Here is a 22,066-nt window from a genome sequence, read left to right as displayed (position 1 = left end):
GAAGATGTTGTCAAGTCTTCAATTGGACCAACGCCCAGAATGTTGTCAAGATTTAGCTGAATTCCTTTCCAAAGAATCTAAAACTGTCAAATCGATGCTTCAGCAAGTCCTTCAACTGCTAATTATCGTGTTGACTGTTCCGGCATCAGCTGCTTCAGCGGAACGTTCGTTCAGCGCTTTGCGACGTTTGAAGACGTACCTTCGCAGTACTATGACCCAAAAACGTCTTAATCATGTGATGCTTTTACATGTACATGACAACTTGGCAGGCCAACTCAAACTACAGGACATAATGCGTGAATTCGTTTCCAGAAATGACGAAAGAAAACGTGTTTTTGGTCGAGTGTAGACTTATATGTAAAAATTTTATATGCAAATAAAGCATTTTTGTTCGTTTCATACTATTTTAACATGTTTTATCTGAGCCCACCCATCAAAATTTACCTTCCGACGCCACTGATATTGCGAGTGAAAATTATCAAAAATAGCAAAATTAAAATCAAAAATTAGGTTGGAGGAAATGTAATCTCAAAGTTCAAAATCGGTATACGTTAAAAAAATTCATTTTCTCGGCTTCGCATGGAGCAATTTTCTTCATTATTTTTTTGTTCCCATGTAACTCGAGTAGAGCCATCTAACTAACTCATTATTAAATGTCAAAGTTGCTTTTGTTATGTTATAATAAATTAATTTATTTATTATAACAAAAATTTTTAATTTGTTTAAATAAAGATTGTTTAAATAATTATACAACTTTCAAATGAGAATATTTGTATTTTTAACGAAAAAAGGTACACTTGTACTAAGTTTATCTAAAAAAGTCTACAACTGGAAAAAATATGTAGTTTTCTTTTCTTATAAATAAATTAATCTATTATAACAAAACAAAAGCAAGTTTGACATTTAATAATGCGTTAGTTAGATGGCTCTACTCGAGTTATGTGGGAACAAAAAAAGAATGAAGAAAATTGCTCCATGGGAAGCCGAGAAAATGCATTTTTTTAACGTATACCGATTTTGAACTTTGAGATTACATTTTCTCCAACCTAATTTTTGATTGGAATTTTGCTATTTTTGGCAATTTTCCCTCGTAATATCGATAGTTTTTATTATAATAATATATGTTATGAGTACTTTAAAGATATGAAAATTTGTGTGGAGAACGAGGACAAAAATAAAAAGGTGATGGTTCGAACATTATGATCCTATTCTTTATATCTTTGCCGTAAATACCGGTCAACTTTGACCGGTTGTATCTCAGGAACCACTCATCACAATTAAACGTTTTTTCTTTTAAAAGAAGCGTCCTGTCGCTTTTTTTCTAATACCGTTTTCATGATTTAATTTAATATTTCCCGAGATATTCTATTTGTTTATAAGCCAAAAAATTGTTTATAATTTTAAAATATTCCTGAGGCCGCTTAAATAGTCCAATTTCAATTCTGTAAAGTACATTAGATAGGTACAGTGTCTTTTTATACAAAAATCATAGTTATTTTTATGTATCATAATTATTGTGGTTATTATAGCGACCGTAAATTTTTAATTAACAATTCAATTGTTGCTAAACTGTTCATTCAATTTCCATCGGCTTCTGGAATTATAATCTATACGAAAAGGGCTTTTATATTACCAAGTTATTTAATTATTGATAAACAATTACTTATCTAAAATTTTAGTTGAAAGTTAAATAGTTTGGTAGAAAAACCCTCATTTTCCGGGGAAAATTTTCGCCAAAGGAAATCGGGAAAAACACGTCTCTATGCAGAATTTAATTACGGTGAATTTTTATTTGGGTGTTTTTGGTGTAAAGTTAAAATCTTTAAAGTTATAGAGCAAAAACTGAAAAAAACACGATTTTCGGGCGCCATTTTGTTTATAAAAAAGTAGCACACTATCTGCGGACTTTGCATACCTATATTATTAATACAGTCTGAAAAATGAAAGAATACCCATGAACGATCACATCAATCACTTATTTTGTATTTGCTGTCTTTTTCTATAAATAACAAACGTTTGTTATAGAAAAAGACAGCAAATACAAAATAAGTGATTGATGTGATCGTTCATGGGCATTCTTTCATTTTTCCGACTGTATACGCTCTGAGCTTCGCTGGTGTCGCTCCTAGCGGATTATTAATGCAACTTTCACCGGTAATTTTTAAATTTATTATTTAATTGTTATCGCTTAATATTTACAACGCAAAAAAGTAATTAAATTGTAATCGATTTTTTAAAGATTTTGCTAATCATTTTAACGTTCTATTAATGAAATATTAATTTCTTACTTCGGATACTTTCACAATGATCATGTAGATGGCGCTTAGATTAATTTATAATTACATATTACAAAATATTAAAAAAACTTAAATTCCGTATTTAAAACGTAAGTATATTTAAGGTAAAAATATACACCACAGCTTTGACCAACTAATATTATTTCCTATTAATGTTTTTAATTTCAATGTTTTAAATTAATCACTTTGACATTTATGTCAAATTTCCAGTAAAAGCTTACAGACACTACTGGCGCTCGCGAATTTTTAATTATCCCCTCTACCTGCGACCTCATAGCGTATATACAATCATAAGATTCGATTCCAGCAATAAAATTGCTGGTAAATAACTTTTCCTTGTATTTTGCTAATTAGCCCAGAGTATTTGTAATTCGGCTTAAATAGACAGATTGGTTTCGTTTCGATTCGGAGGTGATCATGTAGCCCCTCTGATTAGTGGAGTCACTGAAGGTTTTCACCTCCGATTTTGTTGAACCTTCATCGATTTTCATGAAAATTGGTGAGTAGTTAGAAGATACTTCAAGGAACAAAGGTGACATAATGCCAACTTGTGCTTTTACCCTGGGGGTGGATGCCACCCCTTCTCGGGGGTGAAATTTTTTTGTTAAAAATAATACCAGAAATCGATAGAGGGGCAACTTCTAAGCAAAATTTGTTATATAAAGTTATTAACATAAATTAATACTTTTTGAGTTATTAAATATCAAAGATTTTATTTTTTCTTAAAAAAAGTCATGTTTTAAAGTTGTTTTTCACGTATTAATCAAAAACTATAAGCTTTTGTAAAAAAGCTATTATTACCAAAACTAAAGATAATAAAAAATTTAATACACTCCCCATTTAAAGAACTAAACTAATGTTATTTCACAGTGAGTTATGGGAAATTGAATGTATATTTTTTTCGACGAGTACTCAAATCTATTTATTCAAGCTTACATAACGGGAAAACGATCCATTTTATAGAATATACTTGTTCAGCACTTGTCAAAGTACTTCGGAATACCTATCAAATGAGCTCCAGTAGAAGTTAATAGCATCAAAATTAAGCAAGTTATGATGACAATAAGAGAACCCTTTCGATAATTAATTGTATTTTGCTTGCAGTACTGCATTTTAATAATTGATTTTATTTACTACATACAATTGTTTACGTTTGCTAAACATAACCTGCATCTTATTTTTTCTTCTTATTATTTTTTTGGACTATGGTCTTGACAATTATCCGGCAACCAGGACTAATATAATTGGCCAATATAATTAAAAGTGCGAATAAAAGTACAGAGCGTAGAAATAGAGGTCGCTTTGCCGAACTTGCACGGTCCCAATACGTAAAAAGTGACATATAACTAAATTTTAGTCTTTTCAGTTCCAAATACTTTACCCATTTTACTATTTCCGTAGAATAAAAAATAACCGAGATAGAAACGTTTAAAATTTCAATTTTACTGCGAGAACCATGTAACCGGGGCCATTTAACCTTTTATTTTTTAAAAAGTAAGAGGTTTAAAAGACTAATTTAATTAGTTTTTAGGTGAACCTGATATCTTAAAAATTAACGGAGTTATTTACAAAAAAACACTAACATTTTTTGGAAAAATTTTTAAAACATACATTTTAAAACATTTTTGGTGCATAAATTTTAATGCTATCAACTTGTTCGAGGGCTTATTTTATACATATTTCTATGAACTTTAACAAGTGTTTAATAAGTTTATGTTATAAAATGCATCATTTTCCCGGTATTTAAGCTTGAATACTCAGATTTAGGTACTCGACGAAAGAAATACACATTTAATTACCTATAACTCACTTTTAGTTAACACTGAAAGGTTTTTCTAGTAAGGAGTTTATTTAATTTTTTATTAGCCTCAATTTTGATAATAATAACTTTTTTGTAAAAACTTATAGTTTTTGAGTTATTTATGAAAAATCGGTTAAAAACATGCATTTTTCTCACGAAAAATTAAAATCTTTGATCTTAAATAACTCAAAAAGTTTTGATTTATCTTAATAACTTTATATAACAAATTTTGCCTATAATTTGTCCATCTATCGAATTGTGGGGTTATTTTTAATAAAATAATTTTCACCCCCGAGGAGGGGTGGCATCCACCCTCAGGGTAAAAGCGCAAGTTGGCGCCGTGTCACCTTTGTTCCTTGAGATATCCTCTAACCACTCACCAATTTTCATGGAAATCGATGGAGGTTCAACGAAATCGGAGGTAATAGCTCATATCCACCTTCAGTGACTGCACTAGATGAGATCTGGGGAGACTAAAAGGTACGTAAATGGATGATTGATCATCTGTGAACCGAAATAAAACATAAGCTCTCTTTCATTCTCTCAGTTTACTCAGATTGTGAGTGCATGGAACATACTTTCGTTGGACTTTCTTCCTAGACGAGTAGACGGAATGTAACTGCATATTGTATATTTATCGGCCAAAATGTATTATTTTGGTGCACTCGTCTAAATCAATTTGTTCCATTGGTATTAAATACTTTATGATCGTCAATTCTGATGCTAAAATTTCTGTAAGATCTTGCTATCTAAAATTTAAAACAAGTTCCACAATGAATCAGTGATACTTACGTTCTAACCAGGTATCCCAATCTTCTTTAACTTTCGAAGGAGATAGAGTCTGACAAGTGGGTTTAGGTTTAGGGATATCTAAGGATGCAACTAATTGTTCTAAATCTACTAAAGCGGTTTGACAATCTTGGGGTACAAATGGAAGTTTTAATAAAGTTTAATACATTACCAGGTTTTGTTAAGGATTTGAGGATTTTTCGGAACAAGGAATCCACGGGAAGCATGAAAAATTTCAAAAAAAAATAATGTCAAGGTTTTGAATTTGAAATTGTTGATGGATTCTAGCGATACTAGGTAAACCTTCATTTAATATTGCTGTTATCTAACTATAGTAAAACACTGAAAATTGCTGTTATCTAAATCTTTATAAAAAATGTGCTTATTGCGTATTAACACATGATAGTATTTCAGTCTTTATGAAGTAAAGAAACGATATACAAATCAAACATCCAAATCCTCAAAGACAAATTTTTCCTCTAAACCCATTTTCTTCTCTTATCAAAATTGATGTAAAAGTCAATTAGACATTTAAAAAACAAAAGTACAATATCTTAGTGAACATTAAATTGTTCATACTGTTTCTTTAATTATAAATGTGGATGTGGGTGTTAGTGCAGTCACTGAAGGTTTTCACCTCCGATTTCGTTGAACCTCCATCGATTTTCATGAAAATTGGTGAGTAATTAGAGGATACCTCAAGAAACAAAGGTGACATGATGCCAACTTGCGCTTTTATCCTGGGGGTGGATGCTACCCCTTCTAGGGGGTGAAAATTATTCTATTAAGAATAATACCATAAGTTGATAGAGGAACAAATTATAAGCAAAATTTGTTATATACAGCTATTAAAATAGATCAACACTTTTTGAGTTATTAAAGACCAAAGATTTCATCTTTTCGTAAAAAAATGCATGTTTTAAATCGGGTTTTCACGTATAAATCAAAAACTATAAGCTATTACAAAAAAGTTATTATTACTGAAATTGAAGATAATAAAAAATTGTATACACTCCTCACATAAAAAACTAAACTAATGTTAGTTCAAAGTGAGTTATTGGCAATCGAATGTGTATTTTTTTCGACGAATACTCAAATCTACGTATTCAAGCTTAAATAACGGGAAAACGATGCAATGTATAAAATATTCCTGTTGAACATTTGTCAAAGTACTTCGGAATACCTATCAAATGAGCTTCAGAACAAGGTAATAGCGTAAAAATTAAGCAAGTTGTGATGAAAATAAAAGAACCGTTTCGATTTTTTTGGAAAAAAGTGAAAAATAAAACATACGCCATTTCCACAAAAATTAAAATTTATAGTAATCCTTACAAAAACTTCTTTATGTTAGCATAAGTAATGTTTTCGATAATTTTGACCGGTTAAGAATCCAAATTTAAAAAAAAAAAGGTATAATTTAAAAAAATCATAATTTTTAAAATTATTGTAATTCTCATATTCTTTTGATAATAACCCCAAAAATACTCAATATACGTAAACAATTATATATAATCAAATTTTAGTTTTTTCTGTACCAAATATTTTACCTGTTTCACTATTTCTATAGGGTAAAAAATAACAAAGATAGAAACGTTTAAATCTTAAATTTTGCTGTGGGAACCATGCAACCGGGGCCATTTAACCTTTTATTTTTAAAAAAGTAAGGAGTTTAAAAGATTAGGTTTAACTTACTTAAATAGCACCTGGAATTAACTTTCAAAAAGTTTTTAGAGAAACTTAATATCGTAGGCAGGAACGGAGTTATTAAAAAAAGAACAATAACATTTTTTGGAAAAATTATTAAAAGATAAATTTTGAAAAAATTTTGGAGCATAAATTTTAACGCTGTCAACATGTTCGGGGTCTCATTTGATAGATATTTTTAAGTATTTTGACAAATGTTTAATAAGTTTATGTTATAAAATGCATCAATTTCCTGTTATTTCAGTTTGAATACTTAGAGGTTTTTACTCGCCGAAAAAAACATACATTCAATTACCTATAACTCACTTTTAGTTAATATTAAAAGGTTTTTCTAGTAAGAAGTTTATTTCATTTTTTATTAGGTTCAATTTTGATAATAATACATTTTTTGTGAAAACTTACAATTTTTGAGTTATTGATAAAAATCGGTTAAAATCATGCATTTTTCTCAAGAAAAATTAAAATCTTTGATCGTTAATAACAAAAAGTTTTGATTTATTTTAATAATTTGATATAACAAATTTTGCTTAGAATTTGTCCCTCTATCGAATTATGGGGTTATTTTCAATAAAATAATTTTCACCCACGAGAAGGGGTGGCATCCACCCCCAGGGTAAAAGCGCAAGTTGGCACCATGTCACCTTTGTTCCTTGAAATATCCTCTAACCTCTCACCAATTTTCATGTAAATCGATGAAGGTTCAACGAAATCGGAGGTAATACCTCATATCCACCTTCAGTGACTCCACTATGTTAAGAGATTAGAAAAACGATTTAAAGAGACCAGGTGGTGGTCAAATAAATTTCAAGAAAAAATAAAACAGAAGAAAAGGTGACTTTGAGGTGACTCAAATTTTTTTGCAGAAATTGCTTGAAAATAAATCAAATAATAATATTTGAGTTATCCTCCCTCTCAAAAAGGTTCGGAACATTGTTTAAATAATCAAAATGTCAAAAAATTAAGGAAAAATTCGATTTTTTTCTTCGTTTTTTGATTATAACTTTAAATGTATTCATTTCCGAGAAAAGTTGCACTAACATAAAAGTTCCGTAGTTAAATTTCCTATAATATAGAATTAGTTAAAAGTTTAAAAATAGTCACCCTTGTTGCAAAATAGCAATAATTGCGAAAAAAAACATACAAAAACAAGTATTCGCATTTTACGTTTTCAAACCATTTATGCTACACTTAGGACCTTCATATTTCACCCAGAAAAACTTTATGATACATTAAAACAACACTGTAAATTTCATTAAGATCGGTTCAATAAATTTTGCAATCCAGCTTTCGCAGAAAAAATTCATTTTTTCAAAATGTTACAGGACTGAAAATAAAGCAGAAAGCAAGTTGAATTTTTTTTTGCTTATAGAAGTGTACTGTGTCTTTCATTTGCAATTTTGCAAAATTAAAATCGATTAACACCACGGCGTCAGGAATTTTTTTAAATAAACATTAAATATTGGTGCTACGCGCAGGACAGCGGATAGTTTGCTCTGATTGGGCATTCCAATTGCCTTTGATAATGATTGATACATTTTAATTTTTATTACATTTCGATATAAATAAATAAATTTGTTTATTGCAAAATAAAAACACATACTTTATCCTTTGAAATAACACTTTTATTTGCAAAAACTTTCTTTGTACATATATTTTAACTTAGAGAATAAAAGTTTATTATTTTTAAACATATGCAATTGTTTAAACAATATTTCACAAACAATAATAAAATTAGTTTGATTTTTGTGGAATTAAAATATTAAAATACAACAAAATATAGAGTAAGAAAATAACATTAGATAAAGATTGAAAGAAATTTTGGTGGAAATCAACTTGTGTGAATCGAACACCGCTGTCCTGCGCGTAGCACCAAAAATTAATGTTTATTTAAAAAATTTCCTGACGCCGTGATAATTAATTTGTTTTAATTTTAAAAATTGCAAATGAAAGGTACAGTACACTTCTATAAGCAAAAAAAATTTCAACTTGCTATCTGCCTTAATTTCAGTCCTGAAACATTTTGAAAAAATGAATTTTTTTTGCGAAAGCTGGATTGCAAAATTTATTTTGCAAAATCTATTGAACCGATCTTAATGAAATTTACAGTATTGTTTTATTGTATCATAAAGTTTTTCTGGGTGAAATATGAAGGTCCTAAGTGTAGCATAAATGGTTGAAAAACGTAAAATCCGAATACTTGTTTTTGTATGGTTTTTTTGCAATTATTGCTATTTTGCAACAAGTGTGACTATTTTCTAAATCTTTAACCAATTCTATATTGTAGGAAATTTAATTTCACAACTGTTATGTCAGTACAACTTTTTTCGGAAATGAATACTTTTAAAGTTATAATCAAAAAACGAAGAAAAAAATCGAATTTTTCCTTCAATTCTTGACATTTTGATTATTTAAACAATGTTCCGGACCTTTTTGAGAGGGAGGATAACTCAAATATTATTATTTGATTTATTTTCAAGCAATTTCTGCAAAAAAATTTGAGTCACCTCTCAACGTCCATCTCAAAACAGATGCGCCCTGGACTAACTATACGGTAGCCAAAAAGGAAGCAAAAGTAGCAGTAGAAAAAGCTAAAGCAGATGTGTATAAAGTCTATTACACCAAACCCCTCTTTCAGTGTGTCATTAATTTTGACGTCATATACGATATTAAGAATGGCGCGAATCATTTCATGACGTTTTAGTTAAATCTGACAGTTGTCAGAATATTTATTCAATTATAATTAAATAATAAATATAAAATTAAATTTCACTATACAATGTCCGAATATCTCAATGACAAATATTTATATTTACGTCTTTGAAAAATACTAACCTAGAATTACAATAATTGTCATTTTACTCGTTGACATTGTGAAAGTACTGTCACGATCGATTACTTTTGTGTCAAATTATCTTTATTCACATCATTGATTGGTTATCTATTTAGAGTATTGTAATCGCCAACCAATTATACATCTATACGTATAAGTCGCTTTAATATGCAAATACCAGTCAACGAATACATAATTTTCTAAGTTCTATGTATAATAATCACGGATGCACGTTTTCTTCTGTCACTTCCAATTTAATGCGTTAGAGAGAATTCGATAATCTATGACGCACTGAAAGAAGGGTTTGGTATGAACTTTACAAATCTATACGATCAACTTATACCAGGGAGGGTGAAGCAAAGATATATATAAGATACCAAATATAATAAAGCCAAAGAAAGAAAAAGATTTTAATCAGATTAGATGTATCCAGGATGAACATACATAATAAAATACTAGTTCACGAAAAGGATTTCAAAAAGTGATGGAAAAAGTACTTTGACTGACAGTTTATTAAATAAAGAATTTGACCACAAATCAGTTGAGGTAACGCAGACAATATAGTCCAGAAAGCCACTGCGCATCCGCTTGGAAAAATATTCTGATTCGGATTTTTTGCACAATCTTACTCAAAAAGGACCTCTTTTAACAAATTTGCATGTTGCCAGAACCAAAAGTGGGTCAAAAATTTTTTAAACGTTTTTTTTTTGTTTTTTCCTAAAATTATTTTTTTTTGCATGGAACAGTTTTTTTTTAGGTTTTTTGGATCATTCCAAACAGAAAAGGTCTTTAGTGACTTTTCTCTAAAGTTGATAGTTTTTGACATATAAGCGATAAAAATTGAAAAATTGCGAAATCGGCCATTTTTAATCTTCAAAAACTATGTGAGAAACTTAAAATTTGAATGTTGCCAAGGTAGGTAGATATTCTTTAAACATCGATTGATGAAATCCCGAAGAGTTTTTTGCAATGCAATATTCAAAACTCCTTTGTTTTTTAATTTCTAATCACGCGTGCGCGACACTATTTTCCACCGTTGCATGTGTATACAGTATGGTGCAAATGAAAGGAATAAATTCGTTATTTTGTAAACCGGCGACTTTAAGGAAAAAAACCCGAAACATGTCGATTTTTATTTTTAAGTTATGATATTGTGGCATATATGGTATACTAGTGAGGTCATCCGTCTGGGCGTGATGACGTAATCGATGATTTTTTTTCAATTCTCTATTCAGTAATGTAAACATTTACCTAATTATTTATACAGGGTGTCCAAAAATGTTTTATTAAATTAAATTATTTGACAAAAAAAGAAGTAGAAGGACACCCTGTATAAATATTTATATAAATGTTTATATTACTGAATAGAGAATTGAAGAACCTTTCAAATGAGCTAGCACACGACCCCTATTTTCATTAAAAAAAATCATCGATTACGTCATCACGCCCAGATGGATGACGTCACTAGTATACCATATATGCCACAATATCATAACTTAAAAATAAAAATCGACCTATTCCGGGATTTTTCCTTAAAGTCGCCGATTTACGAAATAACGAATTTATTCCTTTCATTTGCACCATACTGTCGGTGGAAAATAGTGTCGCGCACGCTTGATTAGCAATTAAAAAACAAAGGAGTTTTGAATATTGTATTGCAAAAAACTCTTCGGGATTTCATCAATCGATGTTTAAATAATATCTACCTACCTTGGTAACATTAAAATTTTCAGTTTTTCACATAGATTTTGAGGGTTAAAAATGGCCAATTTCGCAATTTTTCAATTTTTAATCGCTTATATGTCAAAAACTGTCAACTTTAGAGAAATATCACTAAATACCTTTTCTGTTTGGAATGATCCAAAAAACCTAAAAAAACTTTGTTGCATGCAAAAAAAATAATTTTAGGAAAAAAACAAAAAAAAACGTTTAAAAAATTTTTGACCCATTTTTGTTCCTAGCAACATGCAAATTTGTTAAAAGAGGTCCTTTTTGAGTAAGATTGTGCAAAAAATCCGAATCGATATATTTTTCCTAGCGGATGCGCAGTGGCTTTCTGGACTAATAATGGTCACCAAAATAACAAAAGAGGAAGATGCTTGAGCACTTTAAAAAATAAAGGAAGATAAATCAGTTAGACCAGATGATATCCCTGGGAAAGTGTAAATAACTTAAGGAGAGACAGGAACAAGTTGGCTAACAGGTTTGTTTAATAGAATTATGGTATTGGGATAAAAGAGAGACGAATGAAGAAGCAGTATATTAGTACTTATTTACAAAATATGGGAGAGAATAACTGACGGATACGTGAAGAGATCAAAATATCCATAAATCAGTTTTAATTTATGCAAAGCAGATCAACAACATATGCAATTTTCATTATAAGGCAGCTGATGGAAAAATGGAGGAATAAACAAACGCGCAGATCGGGAATCTCCAAAGGAGAAGTAGTACGCAAGAAGAGAGAATCCAACCTTGTGCTGCCAGATTTGAAATGGAACAACCAGCGAAATATCATTTGCAAACATATTTCTATAAATTAAGGATATAATTTTTATAGTATCGACAATATAGAAGAGATTATCAGTAGTAATTGCACAAGAGCTCTAAAATTCTATATTAATTTTCGAGTTCGAGTGCAATTTGTTGTGATTATTTCATGAATAAAACTGTTCAAAACCAAAATTTTATTGTAATTTATTTATGTAAGTACAAATTAGTACAATTAAACACAAAGTTTTTATAAATATTTGACGATTGAAAGTCATCACTTTTATAATTTTTAAAACATTAATTGTCATTAATGTCACTGAATGTATTTTTTCGTAGCAACGAAGGGCATCTGACGTAATATACTTAACGACGGGCAATTATCAAAAATTATCAATTTAATTCAGATTTATGTAGCTTTCTATTGGTCAGAATCTCCTATGAATGAAATAATCAATCATATTAATAAATTATATTAAAATGAGTTACTTACAGTCGAGTGGATTCACCAATCCAGAATTTGTCCAGTCGAACTGCGCACTTGGTACATCTTGAGCCTCTTGAGAAGATTGCGAGCTGATTTGAGGAGCCGGAGGGGTTGGTTTAGATGGCGATGGTGTCAGAGATTCCATCTTAATAGGTTCCAATGGTTGAACGCCCAAATTCGCGGCGAATTTTGGAACTGATGGGTTCCAGTTGTGCCCATGGAGCTTAAAAATGAAGAAATCTTTATCCATTTGTAAATTCACTGCTTAAAAAGGAATAATGGATCTTGGTCTGCCGACGTTTAAAATTCACTGCTTAGAAAGGAATAATAGCTCTTCGTCTACTGCATAACAATTAATATAACTGGTCTTAAACTAATGTATTTCTTTTATATTTAATGCATAATTAATGGTTCCTAATTATAGTTTGAAAAGAAAGTTTCTTCAAGTATAAAATTAATTAATTCTTGTGAATTTTGAATTTTAGTTTGGAAAACAATGTACCGAGGTTAAGGAAATAGCCAACTAATATTATCAAGCCGAACATAATGATTATGCTGGCTTGATTATCTCAACTTCAGGTGGGCGATGATCTGAATCGCTTCCCAAATTGTTCTAATAATGATCTGTCGAAACCTTTGTTCACTTTCAGTTTCTTATCCCTTGTCAAAAACCATTCGAGATGTATATTTACAGTGCATAACAGGCAACTGTACTGGGTTCCAGTTGGCTGGTATCTTTCCATCGAAAACATTGTCTATTTTCCAGTTGTAACGCAACTACATCATCATCATCAATCAACTAATCGCGTCCACTGCTGAACATAGGTCTCCCTTAGTTCTTTCCAGTGCTGCATACATTGAGCTGCTTCTAGCCCATATAGTTTGTGTTGCAACAGAAAGTTAGAAAGCATTTCGCATTTCGCCGCTTTCGTTTCTTACTCCGATTCCAAAATCTCCGATTACCACTTCTTGTCCGTCCATTTTCCTTTCAAGTTTGCCGTTAAAATCACCCATTATCAGATTATAATGGGCCGGTTCCTGCTTTTCTACTCTTTCGCTTACCTCGTAGAAGACTTCAACAATTTCATCTTCGTAATCGCTGGTGAAGCGTATATCTGGATTATTTTCAGATTGTATCTCATATTTCGTCTAATGCTCGGTATACACGACAACGATTTATCGTAGCGATGAGACTGTGCAGTTCGTTGGTGCAGTTTATCGAACGTCCATTGAGTGTCCACACGTCTGCAAAATTTGCATCGATGTCGTCCGTGATAGAAGACGACGACGTGCTTGCGATAGCCTGGCTTATTTTGTGCAAAAACAGAAGAAAATCAAGGAATCTGTCGTGTAGGGATTGGCTTCTCAAAAGACAGGCATACTCTCACCTAAAGGCTATAGCGGAATAAGATGGTCAAAACTCTCCCACTCTCCCCGCAACTTGTGATTTTGATAAAGCATATAAAAACATGTCTTCATACAACTTTTTAGCTTCACAGAGGCCGTAAAACCTCTTGAAGAGAGAAGTAAATTTTTTCGACTTTATTTTTTGTGAGGGCAATTTTGCTTTAAAATATCTGAAAAAATTCAAGATGTATCTTTTGAATACATATTATGTATTTGTTTCTTCGTTCCTTTGAATGGCAGAGGCAGAATTTTTAATTTCTGATCAGAAAGGAAGAATAAATTGAAAAAAAAAACTGTATTTTACATATTTTACCTAAACATATTTTACCAACAAATATTAAACAGCTAAGAATACTTTCGAAAAAATTATAAAAACATATCTGCCGAAACATTGGTTTTACTGCTCAGAAGCATAAATAATTTTTGTTAATCTGTGTTCTTGTTTGAGATGTTGTTTAAGTTACGTTTTATATTCCTCGTTTATATAGGTACTATGTATTTTTGACTTGCTACAAACAATATTTGTATTTGTAAAGTAGTTAAAATAAATCAAGATGGAGTAGTTTTCAATCCTAATAGCAATATTAATAATATTTAAAAATATTAAAATATTACTAAACGATTTTTAAATTGAAAACTTATTGGTCCATTTTTTTGGTAACACCTCCATGGCTTCTAAAATTTGCAAGCCAGATGGATGCTGAAGCGAAGAAGACAAGAGGGAATTCAAAAACTTACAATTCACGACTCCGTCTGTTCAGCTGGTAAATTCCAACAGAAAATGGACCTAGTTACTCAACGAAGTAACGACCAATATAAAAATAAAATAAAAATTCCATTTTTATTCAGTTGCAATGCGAAGGCAAAACAATCTTATTTTTCAATTAGAATACGGAGCGCGTAAGTTTTTGAATTCCCTCTTGTCTTCTTCGCTTCAGCATCCATCTGGCTTGCAAATTTTAGAAGCCATGGAGGTGTTACCAAGAAAATGGACCAATAAGTTTTCAATTTAAAAATCTTTTAGTAATATTTTAATATTTTTAAGTATTATTAATATTGCTATTAGGATTGAAAACTACTTCATCTTTCAATTGCCAGATGACGCTAGTCACCTAGTCCATTCACGGCAGTTGCGGTGTGGGGGATAAACTCTAGGTGTTGGTCAATTGGAGTATGGAGTAGCAGGCCTACGTTTTCTCCGATGAGACTCCAACAAGAGGCGAAAATCGTCGATTCATAGGGCTGGACTGCGCTCCGTATTCTAATTGAAAAATAAGATTGTTTTGCCTTCGCATTGCAACTGAATAAAAATGGAATTTTTATTTTATTTTTTAAAATAAATCAATTAATCCTGGGTTCCTCCCTACCGATCGTTTCCACCAACCTTCAGTCCTCAAGTTCGATAAAACTGCACCAACGAACTGCACAGTCACATCGCTACGATAAATCATTGTGTATTCCGGCCATTAAGGATACCATACACACAACGATAAATCGATAACGATTTAACTGTACCGTTAAGACTGTACAGTTCGTCGTTCATACCACTACCATACACGCTACGATAAATCGTTACGATTTAACGGTACCGTTAAAACTGTGCAGTTCTCTTCTTAAGACGTGACTTCTCTCGCGAGTGGCTGGGTCACTTCGCTGAAGCAAGTTAGTCCTCCACTGGGATTGTGGAAGAATACCTACTCGTTACCATACGCAAGTATGGTACACTACCATATTCGATGTTAATACCCTTTATGTATTGTTATATTTAATTTAAAAAATAAATAGATAAAATAAATCATGTACTTACTATATTTCTAGCATCAATGTTTAAGCTATTGAGCAAATACTTCTGACTTGAAGATTTTGACCAGTGGTATGTCAAAGCAGGTGAATCCGTTATATCCTGTATTTGCTTGAAAATAAAATCATCTTTCCCTAGTTCAAAATAGATAAAATCTTCCTGTTCTTCTTCAGGAAGAACAAATATATCTTTCACCACCTCCTCAGTTTTTTTGAAAACTTCTTTTACATCAAGAACAGGCAATGCGTCTTCTAGTGATTGATTATCTGGCTTCAGATCAGAAGTAGACGTCGTGAAATTACCGAAGTCTCCAAAACCATCATCAGGAACATCAGGATTTACTCCTTTAGGATCAGTTGTTGCAGGAAATGAGGCGAAGTCATCAAAATCATCGTCATCTCCTACACCTGTAGAACTTTCTTCTTTACTTGTGGATGGAGGTGCTTGTGACGTAAAATTACCAAAATCTCCAAAATCGTTATCTTCCTGTGATGCACTTGACGTAAAAACACCAAATTCTGAAGTCTCATCTTCCTTTACATCTTGCTTCTGCTGTTCTGTTGAACCCTCAGTGACAGATGTAAAATTTTCAAAATCGCCGAATTCACATGCCATAATTACATCATGAGCTCCAAATACTGGAAAACCTTGAAATATTTCCGAACTAGTATCTTTCTGTGTGTTAGTTTCAGATTTATAATCCGTGTGTTCAACATATTTAGATGCTTCAGATAAATCATCATCAGGTGAACAATTTTGAGACTGAACAAAAGATTTATCTTCAGTTTCTAAATATTTAGTTTCCTTTATCCTAGTTAATGCAGCATTTATGTGTTCCACTTCATTTTCTGCAAATTTCGGCGAACTGTCAAATATGGTTTGTGAAGCAAATGTTCCAAAGTCCTCATCTTCGCTGTCAATTTTAAAATCAGTATTATCGCCATTATGGTTAAAATTATTTTGTGAATCGTTTTGAAGATTTTTATCTTTGACTAGATCAGTTTTTTCAGTGTTACGTATATTTTTGGAATGTGTTGATTTACTAATAGTTTCTAAATCTTCTGTTTCAATATTTTTGTTAATCGTTGAAGATAATTTTTCCAAATCGTCTGTATTAACGTCTTTTGAAAAGTCTGAAAACTCTTCATCCTTATTCACTGATTTCAAGTTGGCATTGTCACTGGATATAGAAAATTCTGATTCTAAGTTACTTTCGTAATTGTCACTACTAATAAAATCCGCAGACCAAGTAGTACCTGAGCTGTAGTCTGAGAAACTAGTAATTTTTTTTATACTATCAGCGTCTTCCAAAGAACAACCATTTGATGTATTCAGTTCATTAGTATCCTCATTTGATATATCAGGATTGTTTTTTATTGGTTTATCACTATTATCACAAATTTTGCTTTCATGACTTGAGTTATTTTCAATAATCAATTGACCTGGAATGTCTTCTGTAATATTATTTCCTAATTCTTGATTAACATAATTATTTTTACTAAAAAAGTCATCAGATTCTTTACTTTTCGAACCAGAACTTTCATTGGTTGATTCAGTAATGTCTTCCTTTAACGAATCTGTTGATATAACTAAATTTTCGTCTTTATCTTTACTTCTTTCAAGATCATTAGCTTGCAAGGTTTCCTTTGAGTTATCTATATCGTTTTTTTCTGATTCTAAATATAAAACAGGTTCATCTTTGCTATTTAAAACTTCTTTATGCAATTTCTTAGGGGACTGTTCCGGAGAAGATAGAGAAAAACCTGGAAAAAAGGTTTATTATTACCTTCATGTTCAAAGCATCTAATAGATCTTGGTAATATACTACTATTCATATTTCAAACAAAAATCCATTTTTTTAAGTACCTTAAATAACACTTTTTCTTTCTTAATATGATGAAAATAGATGAATAAAAACAACCTACGGCATATGAAGATCAAAACAACAATGCACAACGATTGATAAACTAGATAGGCAGGTAGCTTTTGTCGAAAAAGGTTGATTTCATACCCACAAACTGAAACTTGTTTTATACTCTGGGCTAATTAGCAAAATACAAGGAAAAGTTATTTACCAGCAATTTTATTGCTGAAATCGAATCTTATGATTCTATATATTAATAATATAGGTATGCAAAGTCCGCAAATAGTGTGCTACTTTTTTATAAACAAAATGGCGCCCCCAAATCGTGTTTTTTTCAATTATTGCTCTATAACTAAAAAGATTTTAACTTTACATCAAAAACACCCAAATAAAAATTCACCGTAATTAAATTCTGCATAGAGACATGTTTTTCCCGATTTACTTCGACAAAAATTTTCCCCGGAAAATGCGTGTTTTTCCAACAAAATCTTTAATTTTCAACTAAAATTTTAGATAAGTAATTGTTTATCAATAATTAAATAACTTGGTAATGTAAAAGCTCTTTTCGTATAGATTATAATTCCCGAAGCCGATTGAAATTGAATGAACAGATTAGCAACAATTGAATTGTTAATTAAAAATTTAAGGTCGCTATAATAACCACAATAATTATGATACATAAGAATAACTATGATTTTTGCATAAAAAGGCATTATACCTATCTAATATACTTTACAGAATTGAAATTGCGGCCTCAGGAATATTTTAAAATTATAAACAATTTTTTGGCTTATAAACAAATAGAATAACTCGGCAACTATTAAATTAAATTATGAAAACGTTACTGCAAAGAACACGGTAGGACGCTTCTTTTAAAAGAAAAAACGTTTAAATGCGATGAGTGGTTCCTGAGATACAACCGGTAAAAGTTGACCGGCATGTACGGCGAAGATATAAACAAAAGGATGGTAATTTTCGAAACATCACCTTTTCATTTCGGTACTCTTTCTCCACACAATTTTTCATATCTTTAAAAGACTCATAACACATATTGTAATAATAAAAAATACCTGTACTACGAGTGAAAAATACCAAAAATACCAAAATTTCAATCAAAAAATCAGGTTGGAGAAAATGGAAGTTCAAAATCGGTAACATTAAAAAAATGCATTTTCTCAGCTTTCCATAGAGCAATTTTCTTCATTTTTTTTTGTTCCCAAGTAACTCGAGTAGAGCCACCTAACTAACGCATTATTAAATGTCAAAGTTTTGTGTGTTAAACTTTTGTTTTATTATAATAAATTAATTTATTTATTATAACAAAATATGTTAATATGTTTAAAAAATATTGTTTAAATAATTATACAGCTTTCAAATGACAATATTTGTATTTTAAACGTTAAAAGGTACACTTGTGGTAAGTTTATCTAAAAAAAGTCTACAACTGGAAAACATATGTTGTAGTTTTATTTTCTTATTAATAAATTAATTTATTATAACAAAACAAAAGCAACTTTGACATTTAATAATGCCTTACTTAGATGGCTCTACTCGAGTTACTTGGGAACAAAAAAAAATGAAGAAAATTGCTCCATGGGAAGCCACGAAAAGGCATCTTTTTAACGTATACCGATTTTGAACTTAGAGATTTCATTTTCTCCAACCTAATTTTTGATTGGAATGTTGGTATTTTTGGCGTTTTTCACTCGTAATATCGATAGTTTTTTTATTATAATATAATATGTTATGAGTCTTATAAAGATATGAAACTTTGTGTGGAGAAAGAGAACCGAAATAAAAAGGTGATGGTTCAAAAACTACCATCCTATTGTTTATATCTTCGCTGTACATGCCGGTCAATTTTGACCTGTTGTATCTCAGGAACCACTTATCGCAATTAAACGTTTTTTATTTTAAAATATGCGTCCTGCCACATTCTTTCCAATACCGTTTTCATAATTTAATTGTTGCCGAGTTATTCTATTTGTTTATAAGCCAAAAAAATTGTTTATAATTTTAAAATATTCCTGAGGCCGCTTAAATAGTCCAATTTTAATTCTGTAAAGTACATTAGATAGGTATAGTGCCTTTTTATGCAAAAATCATAGTTATTCTTATGTATCATAACTATTGTGGTTATTATAGCGACCGTAAATTTTTAATTAACAATTTAATTCAAAAAGGAATAACCATTTTCAATTTCGTTTCAACAATTTAATTGTTGCTAAACTATTCATTCAATTTCCATCGGCTTCTGGAAATATAATCTATACCAAAAGAGCTTTTATGTCACTAAGTTATTTAATTATTGATAAATAATTACTTACCTAAAATTTTAGTTGAAAATTAAAGATTTTGTTGGAAAAACCCGCATTTTCCAAGGAAAATTTTCGTTGAAGTAAAGCGGGAAAAACATGTCTCTGTGAAGAATTTAATTACGGTGAATTTTTATTCGAGTGTTTTTGGTGTGTAAAGTTAAAATCTTTTGAGTTATCGACAGGAAGAGCGAACCGACAATAATATGAAGCAATAAATAAAGCAGTCAAAAGGAATGCAAGAAGAGACAAAAGAAGGTGGGCTGAAGAACTGGCAAAACAAGCAGAAACAGCTGCACAACACAACAGAACTAGAGAGCTATACCAAATTACTAGACAATAACAAAAAATGGCCAGACATAGGCAGCAGAACAAGACAGGACTTGATACAGCCACAACACAAAGACTACTGGATACGGTACATATGAGAGTACTGAGAAGAACTACAGGAAGTTCGTTGAGAGATTGAAAGAGGAGTGAAGACATTAGAGGAAAATGTAACATACAGTGTATAAACGTATGGCCACTAAATAGGAAAAAGAATGGAACAACCACATACGCAGAATGGGAGAGACACATGTGGTCAAAATAGCAAGAGACAAATCACCAATCGGTAGAAGAAGTATGAACCGACCATGCAAAAGATAGAGTTGTGGGGGCCTCTAAAGATTTACCCAATCTAAACAGACCCCCGAGATTCGAATTTAAATAAAAGACTTTGTACTTTTACTTTCTATAATCAGCTTTAAGAGTTAACAGCTTGCAAAATTATTGAATGACGAAAAATTAACCATATATCTCTAAAATGGATAGTTCTAACACACCGCGTATAATTAAAATGTTAGTAAATACCATAATCCGGAATGTCAAATGTGCATTACAGTATTTCTTGTCGAACCTATTATTACCACTACACAATATCTTAAAAAGGTTCCCGATTTTCCAGAAATGTTCTTTGAATACTAAAATGTGTTTTTTTTTTATTACGCGGCTCGGAAAAATCTCGATCACCGTGTCTTGACTTATAAATTCACATTTCAACACTAAATCTTTTACGCCACTCATTGCACGAAAATCCCGGTACCTACACCAAGGTTAAATTCTTCCCAGATCGTATAAGAGAAGATCTTTGTACGTTCAACAAAACAATGACGCAATTATTATCAAAACAGAACGTATATGTCTGAGCAGAAGAATGTGTCTATTCAGGGTTTTTGAAACTCTTAATATTATAACGATTTTTGAATACAGGGTGGTGCTTTAAACCAGACAACAATTAATCAAATATTTAAATGGCTCGAACAAGAGTGACAATCTTCTTTAGAGGTATCAATCTGCCAATGAACAAGCAGAATTGCTTATAAAGAGGAAGAAGGTAGATAAAATGTTATCTCTCTAATGCCATCCCCTCTTCCTGAACACACACAGTATAATTTAAATTTTCTAGTTTACAAAAATTGTACAGCTTTGCATTTTCTTATCTAAGATATATAAAATAAAAACCTAATTATTATACACAAAACTAGTGTATAAATATTTTGAATAGAAATATATTATTTAAAATAATGAGTTATCATGCACTTTCAACATGCAAACCACAATTATTCAACCACAACAACAATGAGATATTTCTAAACTCTATATTGTTTAGTAAAATAGGTGAAAATAAGTTCCATTATTTAGATCCTTAAACTACAACAGAAGATTTCTCTAAGCTAAAAGACAAGAATTCTATATGAAAATCATTGTCCCCTTTAGAACCCCACTATTATAAAATCATTAATAATTAAATATGACTAAATAATTTATGTCCTTACTGTCACAGCCATATGATATATCATTAGACCCTCTGAAATCATCAAATTCGTCGTCATCTTCATCGTCTGACGGGGGTGGTGGTGGAGTTTCGCTAACAAGTGGAGGAATTATATTTGCCATCTAAAATATTTAAGGAGAATGGAGTATTAAAGGTAATTTTTTACAATCGGAAAAATAATAACAGTACCTTAATAATGTATCACTTTGTTTTAATATTATATATTATGAACACTTTGAAACACAGTTAACGTGGAATAAAAAATAATTGTTATTAATGTTTTCTATTAAAATAGTGTTTAATTTCTCCTGTCAAAGATAAAAACAGAGGTTACCATATTGATTATTGACATGTCAGTTTTAAAGTTAAAGCTGTTTTTTCAACAAAGGGATGAACATTATTCTCAATAATCTAAAATTTTATTGGTTAAAAACAGATAATTGCACATATGTTGGAACACACCCC

At 30.8% G+C, this 22,066-nt stretch overlaps 1 protein-coding gene across 2 annotated transcripts in view; it reads right to left on the bottom strand.

Moving 5' to 3' along the window:
• LOC114327529 (aftiphilin) overlaps positions 1-22,066 on the bottom strand; it is a 48,905-nt gene extending 26,839 nt beyond the window's left edge. For both annotated transcript variants that reach the window (XM_028276198.2, XM_028276199.2), the window contains exons 1-4: positions 21,791-22,066; positions 21,603-21,723; positions 15,613-17,369; positions 12,405-12,621 (exon numbers count right to left, since the gene is read on the bottom strand). In XM_028276198.2, coding sequence (XP_028131999.1) covers positions 12,405-12,621; positions 15,613-17,369; positions 21,603-21,723 — 2,095 coding nt within the window. In that variant the 5' untranslated portion in view covers positions 21,791-22,066. The remainder of the gene's footprint in view (positions 1-12,404; positions 12,622-15,612; positions 17,370-21,602; positions 21,724-21,790) is intronic.

Source organism: Diabrotica virgifera, chromosome 4 (assembly GCF_917563875.1).
Source record: "Diabrotica virgifera virgifera chromosome 4, PGI_DIABVI_V3a".
Classification (NCBI taxonomy): Eukaryota; Metazoa; Arthropoda; class Insecta; order Coleoptera; family Chrysomelidae; genus Diabrotica; species Diabrotica virgifera.
The sequence above is the reverse complement of the archived record's forward strand: the minus strand, read 5'-3'. Positions and strand labels throughout refer to the sequence as shown.